We start from the raw sequence: 25,598 nt of genomic DNA on the forward strand, positions 1-25,598 counted from the left end.
ACAGTTCAATGAGTATCCTGAGATATTTGCTTCCTGTTTAGAAATATTACAGTGTGAGATGTGTAAGCACATTCTGTAACAACAGCAAAATAAGCCCATTAGAAAAATACTATCTGTACTTGTTATTACCAATTTACCAAACAATGACCCAAGAGCCCCAAGCAAGTCTAGGTGGTCAGGAGCCCTGGACAAGTCTACCTGATCAGGCTTCCACTTCATCCAGCCTATTGTTCTGTGGACAACATAACTGAAATAACTGCAGAGCTGTGACCGTGTTTGGGGATCTCCTCTCCCTGTTATGTGTTACACCTGTAACGAGCTACACAGGTGGGACTGGACTGTGGGAGGAGCAGGATGAAATTATATCAAGACAACAGATTTTGCTGATGTAAATGGATGTCAGTTGTCATGGAAACATTGCATGTCCTGAATATCATAGGGTATCACAGCCTTATTTCTTCACCATGTTGGACCAAGAGTGAATGCTTGAATGTATTTGGATCAACGTAAACAATGAGGACTTTTCGAGGGGGAATATTTTGTGTGGTTTTCATTGGGAATCTGTGCATGCCAAGGAAACAGAGCCATGAAATCTAATTTGAGTGAAATCGAAAATAGGTATGTATTTGATTGCTCATAATACCATGGAAATGAGAAGGGACAAGTCTGTCCTAAGATTTCAGCATAGGACTCACTCAAATGTTGTGATTTCCACTACCATGGATGTATAGTCTGAAAACTGTAACTGGAGCTATTACTGGCAATCCAACATTATTGATTACTGGCATATATGTTCCCTTGCAGCTTTGGGGCCACTAGTGAAGCCTAACAGTGCCCTCTGATTAGTGTACATTGGGAGCTAACTACATCAATGGTTGAGCACCTGTGTGTTCATCATTCTATGATTCTCTACAACAGAATAGCAGTTTATTGTACAGAATGTCCTTACAGGACAGGTTACAAGCATAGTCATGTATATATTTATATGGGTTTATGTGGGTATATGGGTATATTTTACATAAAATATATGTATATACATGTATATGTACATTTATAGAGGTTATTATACAAGCATGTGTATCATATTGATTTTTACGAAGCAAGTTTAATAATAATAATAATAATGATAATAAGTTTATATAGCACAAAATCCACATCAATGATGGACATGCTCAATGCACAATTCAGTCCATATATATATATACAAAGGAGAAGGGACAGAAAGATAGTAGAGTCATAATTCTTGTATTTACAAAGCGACAGCGAGAGTAATACATGAATTCTTACCCACGTTTTGTAGAAACAGTTTGACACACATGTGATTGTAATAATTTCCTCATTACCCACGTTTTCTTAATTCTTTCAGCTCCCCTTTAAAAAATGAACTGATCACAACCGCCATGTCAGAAAAACACAATTGTAGAATAACGTCAATAAATTTCAGCCATGACGCCATTTCGTTTGTGATATCATTCTGACCTGACATCACAATATGATTCGAATGACGTCAAAATGGATGATGTTAACAATACACTCGTGTGCGTATATATATATGTTACATGTAATATATATATATATTTATATGTGTTGATATATATATATATATATATGTGTGTGTGTGTGTGTGTGTGTGTGTGTGTGTGTGTGTGTGTAATGTTTATTTTTAACGTCCACATGGGACAAGGTATAAACAAGCATAGTAAATCAACCAATTTGAACATCTTGTTAAATGTATTCTATTGCAAACATAATTGCAAAAGTACATGGTTAATGCTATCAGTTTTACATGGCAATATGGAGGAGGTTCATGGTTATGGATAATGTTAAGGCCACAATATATTTATATGTGGGATTTTCATCCTTACCCTGTCCATTTGATTACAAAAGTTCACTGCACCACTCCCTGTTAACTGGCCTTTATTGACCATGGCTGACATGTTTTACCAGGGATTCAACAACCTGCATGTGGATTGCGCCCATAAAAGGAAATTAAATGAAAATTTTGGTGCTTTATTGCCATTTGAAATACATAAACAAGATCTGAACGTTTATTGAGTCTGCGTGGCAATTTGGGGTGAGTGAGTTAAAATTTAAAGTCACATCGCCAGTGTTTCAGACATCCAGTGAGTAGAACCGAACTTGTACATTAATTATAACTACATTTAGATTATAGAGAAACCTGTTCACAATATGGGCTGTTAAATAACGGATCTGTACTTAAAACTTGTATGTAACCATTCAAAGATATGACTACTGTAAACAACTTTATTTCTGCGCCGTTAAAATATTGCGAATACCACGCCAAAGACAATACTGCGACGAGATATTTTTGCGAGTTGTCGTGTTGAGATGACCAATTATCAAATTCGACTATTGACTCAACTCTGTGTCAGGACTGTGAGACTGTGACTGATGCAATCAAGCGAGGTTGGAAGAAGGCAGGATTACTGTGAGGTAACAGTGACACTAATTGGTCTGTTTACACTGTCATTTGTGATGTATTGTGTGACCATTCTGCATTCATTTGTGTGATTCATAACTGATTGAGTAACTTGTGGTTTAGGTTGATGATTTCAAAATTTGATGACGTGTTACAATGAATAAAGTATGTATGTACTATTTATACTTATTTTTGCGTTTTTAATTTTTGCGATTGAGTCTCGTTCGCAAAACTCGCAATAATAAAACGGTCGCAAAAAATTCCCTGTTTACAGTATACATAATAAAACATTATTAGAATAAGAAATGATTTCAGAAATCATGGAATTGATTATTGTACCATATGGTCTACAAGGGTATTACGTCCACTTTTGTTTTCAATAGGAAAAGGTTTGGATGAAGACATTTTTTTGTACACTATGGCTTCCAAATTGTTTAAATGTAACAACATAATTATATATATGTCCATGAGCCCACCTCCCTTACTTTGATGTGTAAAACATAATATTAATATATATTGCACTCCTTCAATAGAATACATTGATCATGTTGACAGAGTGAGTTGGGTTTAACGCCGCTTTTAACAGTATTCCAGTTATATCACAGTGTGTCAGCTTAATATGGGAGGAAAGTCCGAAGTGATGCAGGCCGTTTACCACTTCGGTGAAACCCACAAGCAAGGGTATGTTGCTGACAAACCTAGAAACATAATCAGGGCGAACTGGGATTCAAACCCACAATCATAGGTTTCATAACTCTGCACAGCGAATCGCGGCACCTTAGACGACTGGGCCACCTGTGCCCCCAGTTCACAGAGGTGTTAGAAAAGGTTCATATACTGATAGAGCAACAGTATTGTGTAGTTATAATTATTGGGGAGAACACAAAATTTCATGATCATATTTTTATATATGATCTATAAATATTTGCTTATCATAAACTAGCATGAGCTGTCCCTGGATAATTATAGAATGTCAGTCCTGACACCTAATGCTAATTGCCAAGTTTGTAGACAAGCGTTCAAATTGCTGAAGGTTGTGTAGACTCACACTTAGTCTCTGAAAATATATAATTTTGATAGAAACTACATATGATTGAGGAGGAGCCCCAATGAGATGGTACCGTAACAGACCCTGAAGCATGACTTGCTTTAAGGCTGTAGCACTACAGTAAGGGCTGAGCGAAAGAGAAAATGATATGGTTCAGGGACTGTAAGACAGACTAATTTTTGTGTCTCAACGGTTGTTATCATCTCTATATGTTGGCACATTCCATGTATACGACTAACAAGTCCGGTACCTGGATGTCATAATGAGTTATGTTATGATGATAGACGAGACCCGTGAAGATCCGGTTTAGAATAGGTCTTCTGCAACCCATGCTTGACGTAGAAGGCGACTGACTATGCTTGTTGTAAGAGGAGACTAACGGGATCAGGTGGTCAGGCTCGCTGACTTGGTTGATGCATGTCATCGTATTCCAACTGCTTGGATTGGTGCCCATCATCAATCACTGGATTGTCTAGTCCAGACTTGTTTGGTAACAGACTGCCATCGTATAACTGGAATATTGCTGAGTGCAGCATTAAACAAAAAACAAACACATGATATACGACAGTTGAACTTTATTCCCAATATATTGCTAGGTGTTTTTTGGGCAAGCGTGTCGCAATTTTCTAAAATGCTGCATCCACTGTACAGAGGTGGTTCACATAGGCTTGCCACAGACATATAATCATGGGTTCAAATCCCAGATTCGCCCTGATTATGTTACAAGTTTGTCAGCACCAAACCCATGCTCATGGGTTTCCCCAAAGAGGTAAACGCCTAAGACCAGTTTCTACCCTTGCCGTACTAGGCTGGTATTATCGAGTTAGATTTTGGCTGGAGACTATGCATAGTCCAATCAAAATTGTGCAATGAAACTTAAATCCGGTTCGTAAACTGTCATGCAGATTTCGATCGATTGCATGATTTGCAAAGCATGTGCACTGCCAACTCGGTGACAACAGATATTTTCCAAATCATTTCATGTTTTTAATCAAGGAGCTCACGTGATATGATGCACTTTGCAATGTAAGATCCGTTTTATCACAATATACATCTTGATTATCGCTCAGATCATCTTGACTGGGCACCACCAGTTTGTTTGAGGCAAATGCAAGTGATACGAGGGGTGGAATCCGATTGGTCCATAGGAGAGGCGTAGAAGGGACATAACTCGTAATAGTCACTGGTGGCACTACGCTCGACCCAGTAATTCCAGCCTAGTTCGGCAAGGGTGGAAACTGGACTTTTAAAGTCAGTTAACTTTCTTGCCTCGGGGAAATGATGTGGTGCATGTTGGAGTTTCCTGGTAGCAGTATAATCTCGTCCTGCATGTTACATGTTTTCAGAGCTACTTCCCTCCTTCGTCGTTTTTCTGAGCTGTTAAATGCTATTCTCTTGACTTCCGGCACATGTAATGCAGGGGTGCGGATTCACTAAAGGTTGTGTGAGTCGTCAGACTATGTTCCCATAATACCAGTAATTTTATGTATGTTTTGTTTGTTGCTTAACGCCGCTCTCAGCAATATTCCAGCTATATGACAGTGGTCTGTAAATAATCAGGTCTGGTCCAGACAATCCGGTGAATGACATCATGTGCTTTGATCCGTGAAATTGGGATATTCATTCAATTCTTTATTTCAGTATAAAGGCCATAGGCCCACGTACAAATACTCATTGAAAAATACAGTATGAGGCAGATGACAGAGGGTATTAAGTGAGAGTATTTCGGATTGCAAGTGCTTCCAGTATATACTTAACACAATTAGTTACAATACTAGTGCGGTTACAAGATAATAGAGTATTATATTTAAATAAGGTAGGATTGGAAGAGTAATAAATAGGTAAATACTTATTTCTTAAATATCTGTAACATGGGCAGACAAGCATAAAATGAAACTCATCTTCAATTTCCTGTAAATTACAATATCTGCACTGCCTATTACAGTACTCTATACCGCATCTTCTACCTAAATTTACCATCAATGGCAACTCGCCAATTCTTAACAAACAAAACATACGTTGGGATACATAAATTGGGATATGATGCCATGCATCAACCAAGTCGGAGGGCCTGACCACCTGATCTCGTTAGTCACCTCTCACTTCCTTGGTTTGATTCCCGACATTGGTACAATGTTTGAAGCCCATTTCTTGTGTCCCCCGCCATGATATTGCTGGAATATTGCTAAAGAGAGGCGAAAAACCACTCACTCACTCTAAGGATGGCTGAGGGTCATATTAAAACCAATAACATGGGATTGTTTTTGCTCCGATTCCCGACTGAACCTGTATTTTATTAGTTGGTTTCAAAATGTTGAGGCTAAAGTTCAATGTAGTTGGTCAGAGGAAGGGGAAATTTAGAATGTTTTTCAACTTCCAGATTTGTACTTATACTAATGAATGTAAACCAACTTGTGGGTTAGACCATCACGGAAGCACGATTGGGAAACAATGCCGATAGATGATTGATTTTTTAATACATATTCTTCACCCTTTCTTATGAACAACGTTGATAAAATCTTGTGTGTTCTTGTCTTTCAACTAATTGTACTTCAACATGTTTTGCTGTCCTTCTGAGTGAATTTTTTTTATCTGTTGTTTCTTTTTCTGCAAGCTGTTGAATTTCACAAGATAAGTTTCTAATGCTTAAAATACAGATGGTATACTTGTAATTGGTGTGATAGGTTTTTCATAGACTGAGTACTAACCAGCTGTTTCCGCAGTTTATTGGAGTGTCATTGTGATAACTGTTTGTGATGCGGTACAGCGTATCAGGTGACTGATGATTCTATTTTCTGGTTTGTTGGTCAGATCAGATCAGGAAAGTTACAGATGGAATGTGTTTTCTAATCATGCAACCACGAAATATTTAACACAGGGTATTCCGAACGACAGTTATAGGCTTTATGACTGAACAATCTAGGCAATCTATTAGCCATTCCAGTGTCTTCTTTTGTTCAGTTTTCAAATTTTTAGTCAAGATTTTGTAAAAATATGTTTCAAAGTGTAGTCTCCAGTTTGAAACTAGTGCTGTAAAGCACAAGAAATCTGCCTCCTGATTGGCTAATGTTGACTTCTTGTTCTTCCATTGGTCAGTCAAAGTTCACAAAAGGTCGGTCTGACATGGTCTATAATGGGATGTACTCAGATCTCAGTGAGTAGTGATCTCAACAGTAGTGAGTCCTAAGATCTGATTTTTAAATGAGATTGTTGATCAGCTGCAAACAGGCATAAAATAGGCGAAGAAAATCGCCATTACCCTCTCAGTTTCTTAGTTTGTTGCATACAGATGCTCATTAATAATGTCAGAAACCCAAATGTACAAGAACGCTGTGGGTAATGTAATGTTTTCAGCTTGCATACCTGTATTTGCTGATGATGGTTCTCATTAATGACTATAAAATTACGTCAATGAGTTCACATGCTGTGATTTTAGTACATATAAACAGGACCAGCCTAAAAACTCAGTGCTTGGTGACAGAAGTTTTAAAATAGTTTCTGGACTCATCTTGAAAAAACAATTTCTAAGGCTTGCAATAACTCTACCACAAGATTGGAGGGTAGTCACTCGGTTCTGGTTCTGCTGTTACATCAGTTATGTTGATAGCGACCATATTTTCTGGAGTATAGTGCACACTTTTTTTCCCCCAAAACAGCTGTGTAGAAGCGTGTGAGCATTATACACGAATTATGAGTTTTGATGTTTTTTTTGCCCCATGGAAAGACATTACACATAACACCGGAAATACCATGTCAACAAATCCATACTGAAGTACCGTTATTAACAGCAACCACGGTCAGATTACCGCTATTGAGGCCTTGAAACAAACTGTAGTTGACAGAGAATGGATACATATATCATAAATGCCATACTTTTACACGTTAAAAGTCATATTTGTTTTTTTTTTGCAATACTGTTTGCTTGAGGGTGCAACCATTCTCGCTATCTGTTATGTAGCAGCTGAATGACACGGTCTGTAATCTGTCAATAAAACATGTAGTCTGTCAATATAACCTGCAGCAACCAAACTCGTCTGACAGCCCAGACCCATCATATTTGCTTGTTCCAATACTTGTTATACTTAAACTGGTATTTCTTGAAGGATTAAAATGTTATAAAATTTAAAATTGAAATTTTATAAATCTTTGGATCAAGTTTTCGTTTGAAATATGAAAAGTAAGTTCAGTGTAAGAATGGTATTCTCTGTTGCATGCTGGCATCTGAGTTGAACATCAAGCATTTAAAATAGTAATAAACATGAAAAAAGTGTGTTTTATAGTCAGGAATGTATTCTAGATGTAGTATATTTTTATATAATAATAATAATAATAATAATAATAATAATTGATTTGTGAAGCACCTAATATCCACCGATAGTTGCTCACTGGCTCTGTGACAAAGTTTAAAGGTAATATCTATGTACATATGCCAACAATCAGGAGATCTATTGAAAAGCTGAAGTGAAGAAGTGGGGTTTGAGGAGAGACTTAAACGTTTCCTTAGAAGCAGTGTTTCTCAGATTCAAAGGCAAAGAGTTCCATAACTGTAGACTGCAAAAAGGAAAATTGAGCCCCATTTTCAATTGTATCGATATCCCCTTTCTGACATGGTTATCTGTAACATGTGGGGCTGTTGCGATAGTCAATCTTTGGTCATTCTTGACCTGATTATAATTATAAAGAACAATCTAACAGGCTGTTGTTGTATGACTTGTGCACTTTTGTCACACTTTTATCAACTTATTCATGACAACATCTGGAAATCTGTCATTATTTCCAGACACGAAGCTAAACTTTAGGTGGTCTAAAATGTGTATTTATATTCTTAAGTTTTTACATTGTAGATTTGATTTGTTGAAAATGTTTTGATCCAACCAACAAACTTTATGAGAATGAGGTCTATGTAGACAGTATGACAGGTACAGTAAACTACAGTTAAAACGAACTCAAAGGGACCACTAATTTTAATCTGTTATAACCGTAGTTCATTATAAGCATTTCACATTTTCTAGTCATTACATTTTCTAGACAGAATATATCCACTTCAAACGCCTTATCACAGTTTTGCTATTTTTAATTAGGGGTGTGGAGTACACAATGCAGTTAATCAATTGTTTAATCAATCAAGTGTTGCAACAGATGTTTTGTTAGGCTGATTGGAGACATGTGAGCAGCTCAGAAATTAACTGTCCATTTTAAACATTGTACACCTCGGACCACAAAGTAAGTTCGCTTTTGTCCGTTATTTCATTGTAAGTGTGGTCATTATATATCATTTTATATAAGATACATAGCAAATGGCCAAGACCAAAAAAAACAGTCTATTATATTTGTCAGTTCTATATCCATCAGTTCGATATACATGTGTTTGTTACAAACATATTTTACTGGAAACATTGTAGCCATGTGGGAATAAAACCTGAGTGTTTTACTTTATGTTGCTCAAATATATTTCTAATTCTGCCTTAAAAATTATCAAGATGTTTGAGAACACCACATAGGATGATGTTTATTCGTTCAAATAGAGACAGATTTATTTATTTCTTAAACTACTTCACAGAACAAAAACATCTTTTCAAAATGCCTTCGCAGGTGTATGTCTATTTTGAGGAGCCATGACAATGGGTGAGTTTTATAAATCTGCACATGTATTGACATGACTTGGACGTGACGGTGAGAGCCAGAATATTGTTTGAACAGAAATGTTTGTTGTGTGACTGCAGTAGTCTGCCTTTGATACAGATATGTTGATAGATTGACTAGCATAATGCATGATTTATCAGATTTATTCTCTATAAACATCAAGCACATATTTAATTCACTCTGTTAAGTTTGAGGAGAATTCACTGGATCATGTAAGTATAAATCTGTTTGAACATGTTTTCGCTATTACACTTATTTTTTGCGATGGTCATGAATGTCCTTTTTGAGTGGGGTGTGAATACAAACAAGCTGAAGTAGAAGTGCTAACATGAAGTCAACAATCCAGCTTGCAGGTCATTGTACCTAGCTTGCACTACATCCTTAGTGATTTGCTATTACAAGCTGGTAAATATCTGCATCCTGCCCACATGCGGAGCAATCTCTGTCTACGAAGATTTATCTTACATCCTAATCTCCAGGATTAGGTTTAGTGACTTGAAACTTTAGCTAGTAAATCACGATGTTGGTGCTCTTACCATCGTCTTTCTCCTAAACCCTAGAGAATGAAATAAGAAATGACTTCTGCTGAAGTCAATGTTCATACAGGCTTGAAAAGGACTTGATTCATAGTTTAAGGATCCTCTTGAAAATCCTTGATGTTTTTGTGTCAATCTTGAAAAGGTCTTTGAAAGGCCTTGAAAATTCACCAAAATAGCTTGAAAAGCCTTGAATTTGTTCAAAATGACATATACTGTTTGAGTGTGATTTGTCACAGTGATAGATTTGTGTGCCAGTTCATGAAGCATTCATAACAGTCTTATTCTATTTTTAGGTTGTGAAAATAGATCTTGTTGGAATATTTTGGGTGTTCATACTGTTTGTTTAGGTCTAAAAAACCCTATGAAAATGACTGTTGACAGCCCTTAAAATCCTGAGAAAGGCTTTGAATTTTAGTGTTTCATATCTGAATGATTTGGCAGGTCTAGATCGCTTCAGCTCTAGGAAATTAAGCATTGATCTAGGCTCCACTTGGATTTATATTTCATATTTTGTAGATATATATATTTGAAATAAGATGACTTTATTTCTGGGACGAAGTGATTTCTCGATATGATGTACAAAGAAAAGAGAGAGTGAACGACAATATTCATTATCTCACCTTACATTAAAATGCTAGCTTCTTATTGGTTAAGGAGCGGATAATTATTTTCCATGTAGCCCGCTCATATACCCCTCTGAGAGATCAATCTTGTATCATTGAGATGAAATGAACCAATGTTTATCCAAATGCACTGGGTAAAGAATAATTCAGTTTGCGTCGTCTGCTAGCTGTCGAAATGGCTGAATTAAAGTATTTTACTTTGTGAAACTTCGGACATGTATTCCGGGTCTGTATGAATGAATGTCAGTGTGATAAATTCCCTTGGGGCATGTGGTGTGATGTACCCTGACGAGATCGGTATATCCTGTTCAAGATACACAATGAATCCATTGTATTTTTCCTTTCAAAGCAAATAGTTTTTACTTTTTGTAAGGCACACTTGAAGCATGCAATGAGAAAGTTTTCAAGGAAACTTGCAAATTTTAACAGCAGTTCACATTTTTCACATTCATCTATTGACTCTACACATTGAGATTTGCTGTCACCCAGATAGGTCAGCTGATATCAATGTGTGACATTGTTTAGGGGTTATCTTAAGGAGACACTCAGGTCTATAGTCTGGAAGGTAATTTAAGGTAGCGACGTTTACTACAATATCTGAAAAACTATCGGATCTACACCAGTCAAAGTTGGTATGAGATTATTAAACAGTCATACATAACTGGACATTACATTTAAAACAATCGGTGCATGAATACAAAATCTGTCTATTTAGCTATCACTATATTTCATCAACAACCAGACCTGTTTGTCACGGGTGGAACGAGCATTCATTGAAACAGCCATCTGCATAATGCTACCCCTGCGTCACAAGGCCATATGACACAGTTGAACCAATCAACTCAACTCGAAAGGTTGCACGGGAATCACGCACGCTTGAATACGGTGTTAGCGTTGGGCGTCTCAATGTGCGTGGTTCCCATGCACCCATTCGAGTTGAGTTGATTGGTTCAACTGTGTCATATGACACAGATATTTCAGATATTGTAGTAAATGTCGGTACCTTAAATTTACCTTCTAGACTATATTGTGCTGGAGCCCTTGGCATGTGCCCAAGAGGTTTATTCTCCCAGCAGTGTTTACCGTGTGTGTGCTCGGCATAAAAACTGTCAAAAAAGAACTGACTGGCTCGGAGTCAGTATACTTTGTCTGAGTGGGGTATTCATGTTAAACTGCGGCATGGTATTTCAGTGAGCTAGCACTATAAATCGGCATTAGTCTGGACTAGTACAAGCAGCCACACACACACACACACACTAACACACATACACACTAACACACAATGGTGCATGCATGTCGCTATATAAGTGCAATAATCTTTGACGCGATGTTAAACCTGATTTCACCTCACCTCACCTAGGCCCTAGAGAGTAATTGAAAAAAGTCCAACTCAAGCGTAGAATGATTTCGTATGTCTAGATTGCCTCAGTTGTAGGCTATTCTGGGCTCCATTTGGATTATATATTTTTTATTTTGTAGATAGATACTTTCAAAAAAGATAACTTTATTGCGGGTACTAAATGTCAGTCTATAGATTCTCTTACTGAGGGTCTTTCAAGCAAAGCCTATTTAAATGTGTCATTGGATTCTTGATTCGTCTTATGTAATTATAGTTTCTCAATTTTATTTTGAACATGAATACCAAGGTTATCAGTGTATCAAGATTGTGGCTGTTTTTTAAAGTATCATACAAAAATATATTTTTTTAAATTTGAAAATCCCATCCCAGTAGGCTCAACGACAACACATCAAATACTCTGTTGAATCCTGGCTGTATTAAACAGTGGACAGTGATCTTGGTAATTGTATCCCACCAGAGACCATGTCTGTTGTATGGTCTCTGACCCCACATCGGAATCATGGAGGCTGTAAAATATGTCAACAAGCTGGGAACACACTTGGGTCATCTGGGCAGCGATGCTGCCACAGAATTTCCAGTGTTCTAGCATAAACACAGTGCGTTTGGCACAAGTTAGTGACCTGGTTTCATGCAATCGTTAGTTGGGGGAGGAGAAGGAAAGCGAGAGAGGAAGTTGTGTGAGTTGGTGGGAGAGTTGATACTGTGAGTCGGATACTGTGAGTCTCGTAACATCAGGATCCCCAACTGGATGGAAGTTGGTTAATTTAACCTCGAAGATGAACACAGAATAGAGTTGTGTGGAATATAGCTTGTCTGGAATGGACTGGAAGCCAGGCATGCATTTAGTAATTGGAGAAGTGAGATATTGATCGGCCCATGGTATTACAGACACTTCTGATGCCCATGAATCATAGGACTGAATATGGAGACTAGCATGCCTTGTTGTAACGGGACAGAGGGTACTGCTATTCTGTACACCATTGTGAGAGTCTGTGTCATCTTGTGTCAGCATTCTTCGAATGAATGTCAGTAGCCCAAATGTTGTGTGACAACGCTGCCGATATTGACGTCTTGTGTGGTGGTGTTATTGGGAGATTAAGATGGATCTAGATTCAAGCTTTGATCAGTGTGACTGGAATATCTTTTAGAGGAAAGATCTCCGTGTTTTGGTTTGTCGTAAGAGTCGAGTTACCCAAAAGTTTGGACTAATCAACAAGGGACATAACTCATGATTGCATAAGCCAGGACAGCATTATCAATATTCATCAGCCAGTGAAAACACCTGCGTGTGATAACTCTTATTTACTGATATTTTGAAACTATTTGTATTTCGTCATTTTCTCCTAAAATGAGTGACGACAGCCATGCCTGATGATGACATACCTTATTTGTGACACTGACGCCATTCTAGTGATTAGGCGTTAAGTAAATGTGTCAATCACATGATGGACAATCAGATGCAGAGCATAACTAGTTGTGAATCTCGGTTACAGAACTTTGCCAGCGTGTCGTGCCAGTGTTTGTGTAGAGCTTAATTTGGACAGCGTTTCCATGTTTACATTCTGAATTTCATTTCGGCCTGTCAGACTGAACTGTGAGTTCGGTGTTTAGCTCAGTCTAAACAACATGAGAATGTGATCTATGGCCTCGACCGGTCATATTTACTTGTGCTGTTTAAAATAGCAACATGTTGCACTGCCCTGCCTTCAGCTAACGGTCTAACCAAGCAAAGTTTGTTTACAAGCATTACATCATGCTTTCTGGGTGTGAGAATTCATGTGGATGATTTTTGTGTTATGTTACGTGCACACTATCTACAGACTTCAGAACTCAAGTCACAATCACCTGAAACACAGAATAATTCATCCATTGAGATGTATGTCAACAATGAACACATGATATGATATGAAAAGACAATTTATCTCACCAAGTTGGCAAATGGTTGACTGTTACATTGTTGTATAAAACAATTGGCATTGTACTTTTGTGGGCCTGGTGAGAAGACATGTGAATGGTTAGACAAACTGTATATAAATAACGATGATCACGATTTCTATGATAGACGGACTGAAGCACATGGATGCCAAGGGGTAAGTCGGATTGGTGAATCTTTTTCCCGAATTTGTTTCTTTTTCAAATTTAGTTAAGGTCATGTTGGGCTCCTTTTTGAATCACGGCATCCACCAAATACCTGGTACACAATGTGGGGAGGAAAAAAAGGGTTTTTTTACCATTCAAATATTGAGATCAAACAAACAAATGTCCTATTTTTTAAAAAAAGCATAAACTATCCTTGAGGAGGCCCCACTTTAGACTTGCACAAGTCTCCTAGGCAATAGTTATCAGTTTAAATAATAAATTCTAGATTGTATTAATAAGTCCCCATAAAAGATTGGCACCCTTAGAATACTGTTTCTTTATATGGACTTGCCTATTCTAACGAAACAATCCCTACACATCCATGGACTTATATTTCAGTGCAGCCTTAGAGCAAGGCTAGCCCCACTCCTACCCCAATGAATCAATTGAAAAGTCCACAATATGCAGACAAATGTTTGACAGGTTTTTCATACATGTAATCTTGCTAGCTGATTCTGTTTATATGTTCCAAGCCTTACAGTGAGGATGTTATTATTCCTATATACCAGGCATTAAGCATATGCAGCCAGAATGAACAGCATATTTATCTAAGTAAGTGAAGGGATTTTTCCTACACAGGATATCCTGAGTATTCTCAGATAATTCAGTGTTATCAGTATTTATTGTAAATAATGGAGGCAGTCGCACTCACAACATGTAGGCTAATAATTGAGTTACAATGGTTGTGTTTCGGTTGGTGGATATCATTCTAGTATTAAGCATGTGTTGGCTTGACAAAAAAATAATTATTTAATTATTGTAAATGTGGTAGTGATTAATGCTATTTTGTAAAAGTAATCTGTACAAACAGGTAAAATGAATTTACAAACATGCTTAATGCACAGTACATTTGGATTCATAAATACTTAAGGATTGACTGGATCTTTTTGGTTCATTGACAGAGCTCCAGATAAGCTTTTGGTGTTGTGGGTATTTTACCCATGCATTTTAAAATCACTGCGTATCAGCTATTCTATCTGGGTATTCAAATTTCTGTTACCCACTAGTTTTTACACATGTGGGTATTTAAGTTAAATATTTAAAAACACTATTCATCTAGTCCCCGCAAACTGGTGTTGTGTGGGTTCGAGAGCTTTATAGGACTCAAAAATGCCACGATACTTCCACAAGAAAGTGTGATGGCAAATGATCATGATGTAACTGTCATCGTGGAGTTTGGCAAGGTTGACGGAATGCCCATTTATAATTTCAAAATAAGTTGCTGATTTGCCAATCGAATACGCAGGGTTACTTCACAATATTTTGATGATACGCACAAGTTTTATTTTGTAGCGTATCTGTAATGTTCATTACGTATTTGATATGCGTGGATTTTATTTTACTGCGTATTTCTGCATTTCTGATTCGTATTTTACGCAGATACGCAGCTTATCTGGATCTCTGATTGAGGTATGAATCGAAAAAACTGATGTGCAAACTGTATGAATCCGCGAATAAATGTAATAACATATGTGACCAATTCATGTAATCAGAATGCAGGAATAACAATGTACACAAGGGAAATTTGATTATAATACAATGATAGAATGCTATGTAATCAATCTCAATGAAATTGGAGAAGGCAAACTTTCTAGATTACAAATGTCACACCTGTTCCTTTGCAAGTGCCAGTGGTACACATTACTGAAAGCCAATCTGTCCTATTGTTGTCATGACCTGGTCATGACAACGTTTGTCAGAATTATCATGAGAGAGAGCGAGAGAGAGAGAGTGGATATTGGAATTTGACATCCATCCAAGGTCAAGATCACAATAGATCCTAATGTTAACCGTGGCACAAAACTCAGGAAAACTGTTCATCAGAAAACCAAATTTAAAAAAAAAAAATTTTCCACCAGAAGTTAATCCGAAGATTATACATAATTAATCAAATGTTTTCACACAAACTCATATTACTTGTACATATATACAATACAAGAGAGTAGCACCAGTGTTATGCCATTCACACAGTACAAAAGGTTAGATCAGATGACATAGTCAAGGTAAGGCTTTAGTGTAAGTACATAAGCAGAAAATATCAGTATAACAGATTCCCATGTAACTATATCAATACATTGTGAGAAGTGAGTATCAGCACCAAAGATAAAGGACAACATATCTTCTTCATCTTGTAATTCCAACTGGACATAGGTTTCAACATCAAGCAGATAAGTTGAAAACAGTTCATTTCTTTCCTGCAGTAGAGCTTCACAATGTAATATGATGTGACTATCATAATCAAAGGCATGCTTGTTACACAATATACACTCCCTGGAAGTTTTGTTTCGTGATGAAACTCTAACACAAAATTTTAAACTTGTCCTCTGTTCTGGGTACAGATATGCTAGTTGCCATAATATATGGTGAGTAAGCTTTGTGTGTATTAGCAATGAAGCGTGAAAGACCTGTATTTTTTGTATTTAAAAAAAAATTTTAAAAAATCTTTATTCACATTTGTTAAAGACCTGTATTAACAGAAACTTTTCTGCGCCACATATTTTCTTCATATTCATAAATGGTTTTATTAACCAGTTGCTTCCAGTTTATCTTAGTAGGAAATACACCACAGCTTACACACGTACAAAGTTTATTCTGTGGGTTATACTTGTTAAGAACTGATAATAAATCTCCACATACAGATTTAGGATTAGTTGCATTTGCAGTGTTCTGATGGCAACCCTAATTAAACCAGATAGCTATGTCACTCCTAATTATTACTACTGTTTTTAATCTATCCTCATGTGACCTTGTAGTATACACTGGTCCAGTATAAGTGGTAGTATCTACCTGTATAAAGTAAAATATATACAGTCGTGCCTCGTTTATACGGACACTTGCGTCATTTCACAATTCGTCTGTATAAACGAATTTCCGTATAACTGAAACCAGCTTCTTACTGGAAGAGTTACTTCCCTTCAATTATTCAACTCATGACAGATGACAGAACAAACAGATACATCCACTCAATCTTTATTCATACACGTTTCAAAAAGTCTGTCATGGAAGTTTTAACTTTACCACATTTTGAGGTTTGAATTTTAAACAATAATGTGTCACTTGGTTAATTGACTTCTCACGAATCAAAGAATTACCACCAGCGGAAGTGTATTGTCCGGATAAGTGAGACAATTTTGTGTGCGTTTCAGTGTTTTGTGTATGAAAATGACCGTCCGGTTCCGGAAACTGAATTTCCGTATATACGGGTAAATTTATATAGTAATTATTTCGTTTTGAATGAAAATCGTCCGGGAACCGAGGTTTCAAGATATCTGAAGTCCGTATAAGCGGGGCACGACTGTACTGCAGACTATCGAGTTCTTATCAATTTAAATCAGCACACCAATCTTTTGTATTTTGGAATATTTAAATAATCATCAAAGCCAAAGGTAAGTGTTACATATACACCATTGGTTGTTCATCTTCCCGAGGCAAGAGAGTTAACTGACTATAAAAGTCAAGCTTCCACCCTTGCCAAACTTGGCTGGTATTATGGAGTTACATTTTGGCTGATTCTATGCATAGTCCAATCACAATCACAAAATCTAAATCCGGTTTGTAAACTGTCCAGCAGATATTGGTTGATTGCAGGATTTGCAAATCATTTCATTTTTTTTAATTAAGGTGCTCACATGATTGGGTACACTTGGTCTTGACTGGGCGTCGCCATTTTGTTTGAAGCAAATGCAAGTGGTACGAGAGGTAGAATCTGATTGGTCTATAGGAGCGGCATAGAAGGGACATAACTCGTAACAATCTATTAAACTATGTAGACATAAATTTTGTCTTATTGAATAGTATGTCTGGGAGATGGGTTCCTGTTACCTCAGGCTAGTATTCATCTCAAAGCTATAACTGAAACTAATATTGTCTTTCTGCATTTTCACTGGATGCTAATATATTGTAGTTCTATAATTATGTGAAAATTTGTATAAATGTTACACCATGACAACTTATGAAAGCACTTGCTGTGGATCTAATTATTACATGAAAACTTGGTATAAATGTTTCTCCATGATATAGTTTAAAAATTATATAATGGTTAAAATGGCCGCAAAAGTGTCCTCCACTGAATGTTAGGTTTGCTGTCACACTGACGGTGGTTTATGTAATTATTGTTGAAGTCAGGAGATCAACTTGAAAACTTATGAAATGTGACCTAGAATTATGAGGTCATCATTAAGATATGTTAGATAGTTTCATGACACTTCCTCATTAGGATTATGATATGCCTCACAAGGTTGCCATGGCAACAGTGTTATAAATAGTATCACACCTCCATTTAGTGTATACACGTTGACAGATATTTATAAGGTGAAACAGTATGCAGGTATGTTTGTTTGTATTTTTTCTGCAGCATGTGTATCACACGGGGCTATAAATAATCTTGTCAAGCAGGTGATTTATTTAAAGAGCAGTCAAGGATAACTTACAATGTCACCAAGCCTAACAATTTCTGATCAGTACTTCGTCTCTAACTAGAAGTTGTGTGAGAACCCCACCAGTGGGAATCCCACTGGTGTGACTTTGGAGGAAAACTACAAATAAGTACGTGAGTTACAGAATGATTGATGGTACAGTATTCATAGATAATCATTTGATAGTCTTCAGATTTAGAAAATGGAAAAATGAGCAGACATAAAACTCTTCCTGGATAACAACTTCCTCTATAGCACCCAGTAATACGATCCAGCCATCATGGATACCCACGAAGCTTGAGATATTGTTGTGCAGTTTTGTCATTCCCTCTTTACCACCCTCTTTGATGCCTGTCATTGAGCGCCAGGTGGGAGAATTAGCAGGGGAATTATTGAGATTGGCCTCAGTAAAACAAGGCCCGATTTATGTCCGGAATTGCCAGTTGAAGAGATGGGAACAGTGGCATAATATTGATGAAAGGTCATGTTTCTTGAAGAATGCGTGTATTATTTACTTTCTAAACAAGCGCTTGCTTGACAGTTCCATGACCAGGGTCCTACCAGGTGGCGCCAAGCAGGAAGGAATAGTTCCTGGAGTGTTCCAAGTAGACTTGCACAAGTCTCTAATCTAATCATTAGTTTAAATCATAAGTTCTAGATTATGTAAATAATAAGAACAAGTGGTCCCTATAAGAGACTGGAGTCTGTAGTATTCACATATCTAGACTTGCCTATTAGGAGGATAGAATTACTACACATCGATGGACTTTTCTTTACAGCCTTGGAGCAAGGCTATGTTCCAACCAACAGCATGTGGAACAACCATACCAGAGTTTTATGTGTTTGAGGCAGTTTCCCTTTGTTAGTTTAGCATTTACAGTTGTGTTCAGACATGGAAATTTGCAGAGGCCTTCCCAGTGAATAAATATATTTTTTGTGGATTTGAGTGTTATTTGAATATGGATACTTGTAGTTGTTGTGGTAGTTGTGGATTATGCCTTACAACTTCAGTCCAAGGACATGCAAAGCATTCAGCTCAAACAATGCCTTACAACTTCTTCCCATGTTCAGATCATAATTGAAAATATTCAAAGTAAAAAATTATGAAATAGTGACTGTTGTAATTGGTGTTCAAGTTTTATTTACATTCATCAATTTCACTATCTATTTCCTTCTGTAGTGTGTAGCCCACCATATTGAAGGAACTACTATTAAAGTTTCAATTAATTAGTAGTGGCACTTCATCATACGTTCATTACACAATGAATATAGTTCCTGGTTCACTCTTTTGTGTAATTAGCAACAATTAAGTCATTTATTTCCCGCAGAAGGCGGTGTGTTTGCCATGAGTAGCAGCCAGAAAATGTTAATGAGAACCGGAAGTTGAAAAGACTGTTGACATTCACAATGTTTAGGAGTTACATTTGAATGATTAAGTCACATTTTTCAATCTTTATGGACAGATTTGTTGGGTGTGCATGATTGATATGCACTGAATGAATGTTGATGCGATGACCACTATGCAAGAATATCGGCGAATTGTGGCCTAGGTCAATCCTTGAGCTCGCTAAATCTTGTGTAACTTCACTCTCAGGTCATGTTAGACTTTTCAGCTCGTAAAATCGATCGTATGAAACTTTTATCTCGGGAAGTGTCACATTTAGCTTGTAAAATCCTGTATATACAGGAACATGGTTGGATAATAATGATTCTTTTATAACCTCATATTTTAGAGGGGCATTATTGAGGCCATTGTGCAACTATTTAAGTACACTTTTGCGATACTACCGGAATTACAAATATTATTTCCGTATATTTTTATTCTGTATTAATTTCTGCGTTTCTTCTAAGTATTTTTACTTTTTCATGATGTCTAGCTCACTTATTGACAGGCATCAATGTCAACTGTAATGTCGGAACTTGTCATCAAAGTACTGCCATGGATGTGCAATGGATCTATATAAATCATTACACTAATACACCATGCATATACATACAGTTTCATACATTCACATCCATAATTTCTCTATGTCCTCTCTGAGTTATTGTTTGTCAAATTATATTTCACTTTTAAACAAAGTCTGCTTTCTATGTGTAATGCAAGATGATATATTTTATGAGAGCTTCATTCAGTTTTGTGAGACAAAGCTTGACACAAAAACACAGCATCTCCTTCTCAAGCCATAATCTTACAAAAACTAACTGAAGCTCTCATAAAATATATCATCTTGTGTTACATATAAGAAAACAGACTTCCTTTCACGGCTTCTCTTCTCAAGGAATATTTTCATACCAAGAGGCTGATGACTGTTATTTTTTTCCTGTCTTTTAGAAATGTTATACACTGCCTTTCATATTGCTACAGTTATTCTGTCATGGCATGAGAGACTAACTTAATTAATATGAAAGAATTTTATGTTCTTAAACTTCTTTGAGCAGAAAACTACTTGGGTTTGTTTTTGTGTTTCAGTCGCCGTAAATATTATTGTCAAACTTTCAAATCCACTAACAATACATTTATTTTTTTCAGGGCACTCAGCTGGTCCAACATGGTCAAGATGTCCCGGTTCGGCCAGTTGTTGGCGGCCATATTGTTTCTGTGTCTCTTGGTCAATGGCCTCATCTTTGTGCTCCGAATCAATGGATACAGTCCAGACCTGATCGCAGCCAACACTGCCAGCACGGTACCAAAGTTTCAGTCAAATATCCAAAGCTTTCGAACATTACAACAGAGTTCAAATGACTATGATGGCCAAAGCAGAACATCCAAACCTCCTGTGACTGAAAGCAAGACAAAGGATGACAAAAACGTCACTGAAGTCAAGATTGATACTTCAACAAAATCAACCATCCAAATTGTGAATCCTCATGACTTTTCATACCTAATTAATGAAGCTGACATGTGCAAGGAAGCGCCTGAACTTATCATAGTGGTGTGCACCGGGGTGAAAAACGTCAAAGAAAGACTTGCAATTCGAGATACTTGGGGATCATATGTTAAAGACCCTTTACATAAAACTAAAGTTGTGTTTTTGTTAGGTGCAACAGATTCCAAAGATATGCAGAAAAATCTTCTTGATGAAAGCAATACATATGGAGACATAGTGCAAGAAAATTTCCACGATAGTTACAGGAACCTTAGTTTAAAATCTGTTGCTATGCTGAAATGGGTAAAGACGTACTGCATTTCAGCAAAGTATTTACTAAAAGCTGATGATGATATGTATATAAATATTCCAAATCTATTGACATCACTTCGGAAAAGGAAAGAAGAAAAATTTATTCTTGGATGTATTTTTGTTGGTGCAAGACCTGTTCAGGACAAAAGATCTAAATGGTATACACCAGTGAGTGACTTCAATGAGAAAACCTACCCTCGATATACGTCAGGGACGTCTTATTCCATGTCTGTGAAAGCAGTGCCAGACTTGTATATCGCTTCACAGCAAGTTAAGCTGTTTTGGCTTGAGGACATTTACATCACAGGATTGTGTGCACGAAAAGCTGGAGTTCAACAGTTTCATGATGGTGGCTTTTCGTTTTTGCATAGGCATCCCACTGGATGTGCGTTTGTGCAAGCAGTAACTGGACATGACTACAAACCTGAGGATCTGTATAAAATACACAAGGAGTTATACAGCAGCCCTCCACCCAAGTGTTGATCCAAGTGTACTTATCATATCCCAATCTCTTTAAAATCAGATCTTAGTTCTTGCAGGGGGCATGGGTGGCCCAGTCGTCTATGATTGTCGTCTATGATTGTGGTTTCGAATCCCGGTTCGCCCCAATTATGTTTCTAGGTTTGTCAGCACCATACCCGTGCTTGTGGGTTATTGAAGTGGTAAACGTCTGAAACCTGCATCACTTCGGGCTTTCCTCCCACGTTAAGGTGACACGCCGGGATATAACAGGAATACTGTTAAAAGTGGCGTTAAACCCAACTCACGTATATATATAACTTAGTTCTTGCTATCACTAAACAAAGATATGAAGACATCCCATTATGGGTCACATCAGATCGACCTTTCATCCGACCAATCAAAGTGTCGCTTACTAGATCATAAAAGTGAAAGTCAGAATGTGTTTCTGATCATGAAACCTCAAAAATGTTAACACAGGGTATTCCGAACGTCAGTTACGGCCCGTACGACTGATTCCATCAAAATTATCGTCTATCACTCGCTTCCTGGGGGATAAACATTTGAACACAGTACGTGGAAAGCACTGCCATACAGTCAGAAACCTATATCAGACATTCCTGAATGTTCGTTCATTCTGTTTTCAAAATTTTAATCGAGAACTGTGTCAACATATATTTCAAGCGTAGTCTGAAATGGAAGTCACCTGGTTGAAACGAGTACCGTAAAGCTCGAGAAAGCTGCTTTCTAACTGGCTGATGTCGACTTCTTGTTAGTCATTTCAGTGGTCTGTCAAAGTTTGCGAAAAGTTGTTCTGACGTGACCCATAATGGGATGTCCTCAGATCTTTGTTAATCGTGATAATGCCTTGCCAAGCGAGACGAGTTGATCAAGCAGCATCTTGTTACCGTCACATGATTTCAACCCCCTCCATCACAGTCAGGTTAAGAATAGATGCACAACTTGATCAGCCACATGACATTAAAGACAGAATGTTCACCAACAGCAGTCGATACATCATCGGTGCATACAATTGTTCTGATGCAAAATTATCATGAGATCAAGTTTGATTAAAATGTGCTGAGTGAAAAAATAAGTTTTGAGCTATGTTTTCATTACTTATTGAATGTCTTACCCGTTAAGCTTAATTTGTAGCATAACTACAGCGACAAGTTGTGAACACTTCAACATCGCATGGTTATGTTTTGTTTAGGGGCTCAAAAACATGTCACATGGGGATACATGCGTGTGTACGTTCTCAAGGCCATGCAGCCATCGGGCCCTTAGAAAGTACACTCAAGGTCAAATTGCTCTTTCCTGTGTTTTAAAGGTTTTCCTATATTTTAATAACATATGAAGAATACTGAGTTTGTTTGGCATGAGTAGGTTGGGGTCATTTATATTTAACATTAAAATGTTTTATTTTCCACAAATAGCTTCAAATTATGAACATTACATAACATTAGGCAGCAGGTGCACAATTTAATCCTCTCCTATTTTCTTGGGAGTATTTAGGATATGCTCATTACTTACAAGTAAAAACAGTGGTCTGGCCTGTGTAAACCTGATCTAACTAAATTAATTTGTGGAACTAACTAAACTGCTTGGGAAAAGAAAGTGTACACTTGAAATTGGATTTGACCCAAAAATGCAAACATCAAAATGTTACTAGGCTGAAAACAGTCGATGAAGCATATGCAACTTTAAGGTCCCAAACATCCTTGTAATACCCATCTGAAATACATCACCATCAAATACCCTTATATGGGTGTATACTTTCTTTTGTGTGGTAGTTTATGTGTTGAAAGTCTAAATTTTGATAGATATTTTCTTAGCAGAAAGAAATGAAGATGCACTTTTTCAGTACTAGTAATTTCATGTGACCCCATACCTGCAATGCTTGGTATAGGGCATTGTAAATTATATGGCGGGTCAGTTTGGCTTCCAGAAACAGGTGGGGTTTTTTTCTTCTTTTTTATTCCGATGTTGGCATTTATCTATATGATCTATGCACCTTTTTTGTACATACACTTGATGTCCAAAGAATATTTAAGATGAATATGACATGAACAAATAAAATGATGTGTACATTTTGTGTGTGAGAGAAGAGGATGCTGTTTCTATTTCATATTTGGCGTTAACTAGAACTTTGGATTTGAAAGGTTTGTAAACTGAAGTTTAAAAGTTGAAGTGAATGTATTGTGTTTTTGTATTTCAGACATTATTATCCTGTGATTTTCTGAAGTTAAAAATGGTTTAAGAATAACCAGGGGACCAATGTATTCAGATTCTCATTACCATATATGTGTAACATCAGACTTTCTGTTCATTTGAGCTCTTGTGATGTAGTTCCAGCATGGGACTTTTAATACAGTTTGTTGATTGTGCGTTTCTTAAGTTTAGAAGGTTGTTTTGTTGAAACTGTAAAAGATTTGTTGCGTGAAATGTATTTCATGCTTCAAGTGGGAATTATTTTCAGGTGTAAGAAATTTTCATACAGATCTATGGAACTGAATTTGTGTGATCAACATGCATATCGGTTCCTTACCCAATTAGGAGATATCCCAACTGTGTTTAGATATCTAGGGTAGTCTCAGCCTAGATTAGAAACGTCTTATTTTAATTTAGAAGTGAGCAACTTAATGTGAAAAAGAGCCAAAACTCAAGCTCTCTGTTGTTTCTAAAATTTTATTTTCACTCTCTTAGTGGATTTCTAAGTGTAAATATAATTGTTTAAAAATACCTACCAACAATGAGTGAGAAAGAAGTACTGTTGCTCTATATAGTAACTTTAACATTGATGGAGCCATGAAATTGTCTGTTTCAACCAAAGGTGGTTATTGTGATTTGAAACCTCTAATTGACCAATCAACATCAAGGAACTGACAAATTCATGGTAGAATGACCAATTTCCTAATATCTTCCAATATCTACAGCTTTCAATATGCTTGTTGCCATGAGTATTAATCAGTTAATGCCCTTGTATTTACTGCGGGACATGCTGGGTGCTGTCATGGCCACCGAACATGGTGGAGCATTACTTAAATCAGCATGCATTTCTATCGTAATTTTTCTTGCTGTCTCATGTGGAGTGACTGCTTTGCAACTGATTAGCTGGCATTCTGCAACCCTCCACGTCTGGAAATGATACCCAAGAAACCATGAAACATGAACTTTCAGAGGCAGATTCATTGTTGTTTTCATCCAGATAACATTCTCATGTTAGTATTTAAGTAAACAACCTTAGAAATATGACTGTTGTGGCTTAACTGTGTTTAACAAGTCAATTCTTCTAACTGGTTTAGGCCAACTTTTCTGCAGTCTCATTATGATCAGTGTGAGTGAGTTGGGTTTAAGACCGCTTTTAACAGTATTCCAGTTATATCACGGCGTGTCAACTTAATGAGGAAAGAAAGGCCAAAGTGATGCAGGTGTCCGACATTTACCACTTCGATGAAATGCATGAGCATGGGTATGATGCTGACAAACCTAGAAACATAATCGGGTTGAACAGGGATCTCATAGGTTTCTGTCGTGCCCAAAGGAAGCAACTCTGCACAGCGAATCACAGCGCCTAAAACAACTGGGCCACCCGTGCCCCCATTATGATCAGATCTTAGTGCTCTGTACACAAAGATCTGAGGCCATCCCATTACAGGTCACATCAGAGCGACCTTCTGCAAACTTTGACTGACCAATGAAATGACTAAAAAGCAGTCAACAATAGCCAATCAGACTGAAGCTTTCGGGAGC

The 25,598-nt window shown here is 37.1% G+C and overlaps 1 protein-coding gene across 7 annotated transcripts in view; it reads left to right on the forward strand.

Annotated features, from left to right (window-relative positions):
* The window catches only part of LOC139463940 (beta-1,3-galactosyltransferase 1-like), a 91,539-nt gene extending 66,182 nt beyond the window's left edge, over positions 1–25,357 (forward strand). For 2 of the 7 annotated variants that reach the window (XM_071245399.1, XM_071245401.1), the window contains one exon: positions 20,738–25,357. In XM_071245399.1, the coding sequence (XP_071101500.1) occupies positions 20,738–21,869 (1,132 nt within the window). In that variant the 3' untranslated portion in view covers positions 21,870–25,357. Of the gene's footprint in view, positions 1–276; positions 619–9,268; positions 9,344–12,355; positions 13,744–18,224; positions 18,342–20,737 lie in introns of those variants that run through there. The other 5 variants (XM_071245400.1, XM_071245402.1, XM_071245398.1 and 2 more) reach the window with 5 other exon arrangements.
* The last annotated feature ends 241 nt before the right edge of the window (positions 25,358–25,598 follow it).

Source organism: Haliotis cracherodii, unplaced genomic scaffold (genome assembly GCF_022045235.1).
Source record: "Haliotis cracherodii isolate W230 unplaced genomic scaffold, xgHalCrac1.p SCAF_16, whole genome shotgun sequence".
NCBI classification, from domain to species: domain Eukaryota; kingdom Metazoa; phylum Mollusca; class Gastropoda; order Lepetellida; family Haliotidae; genus Haliotis; species Haliotis cracherodii.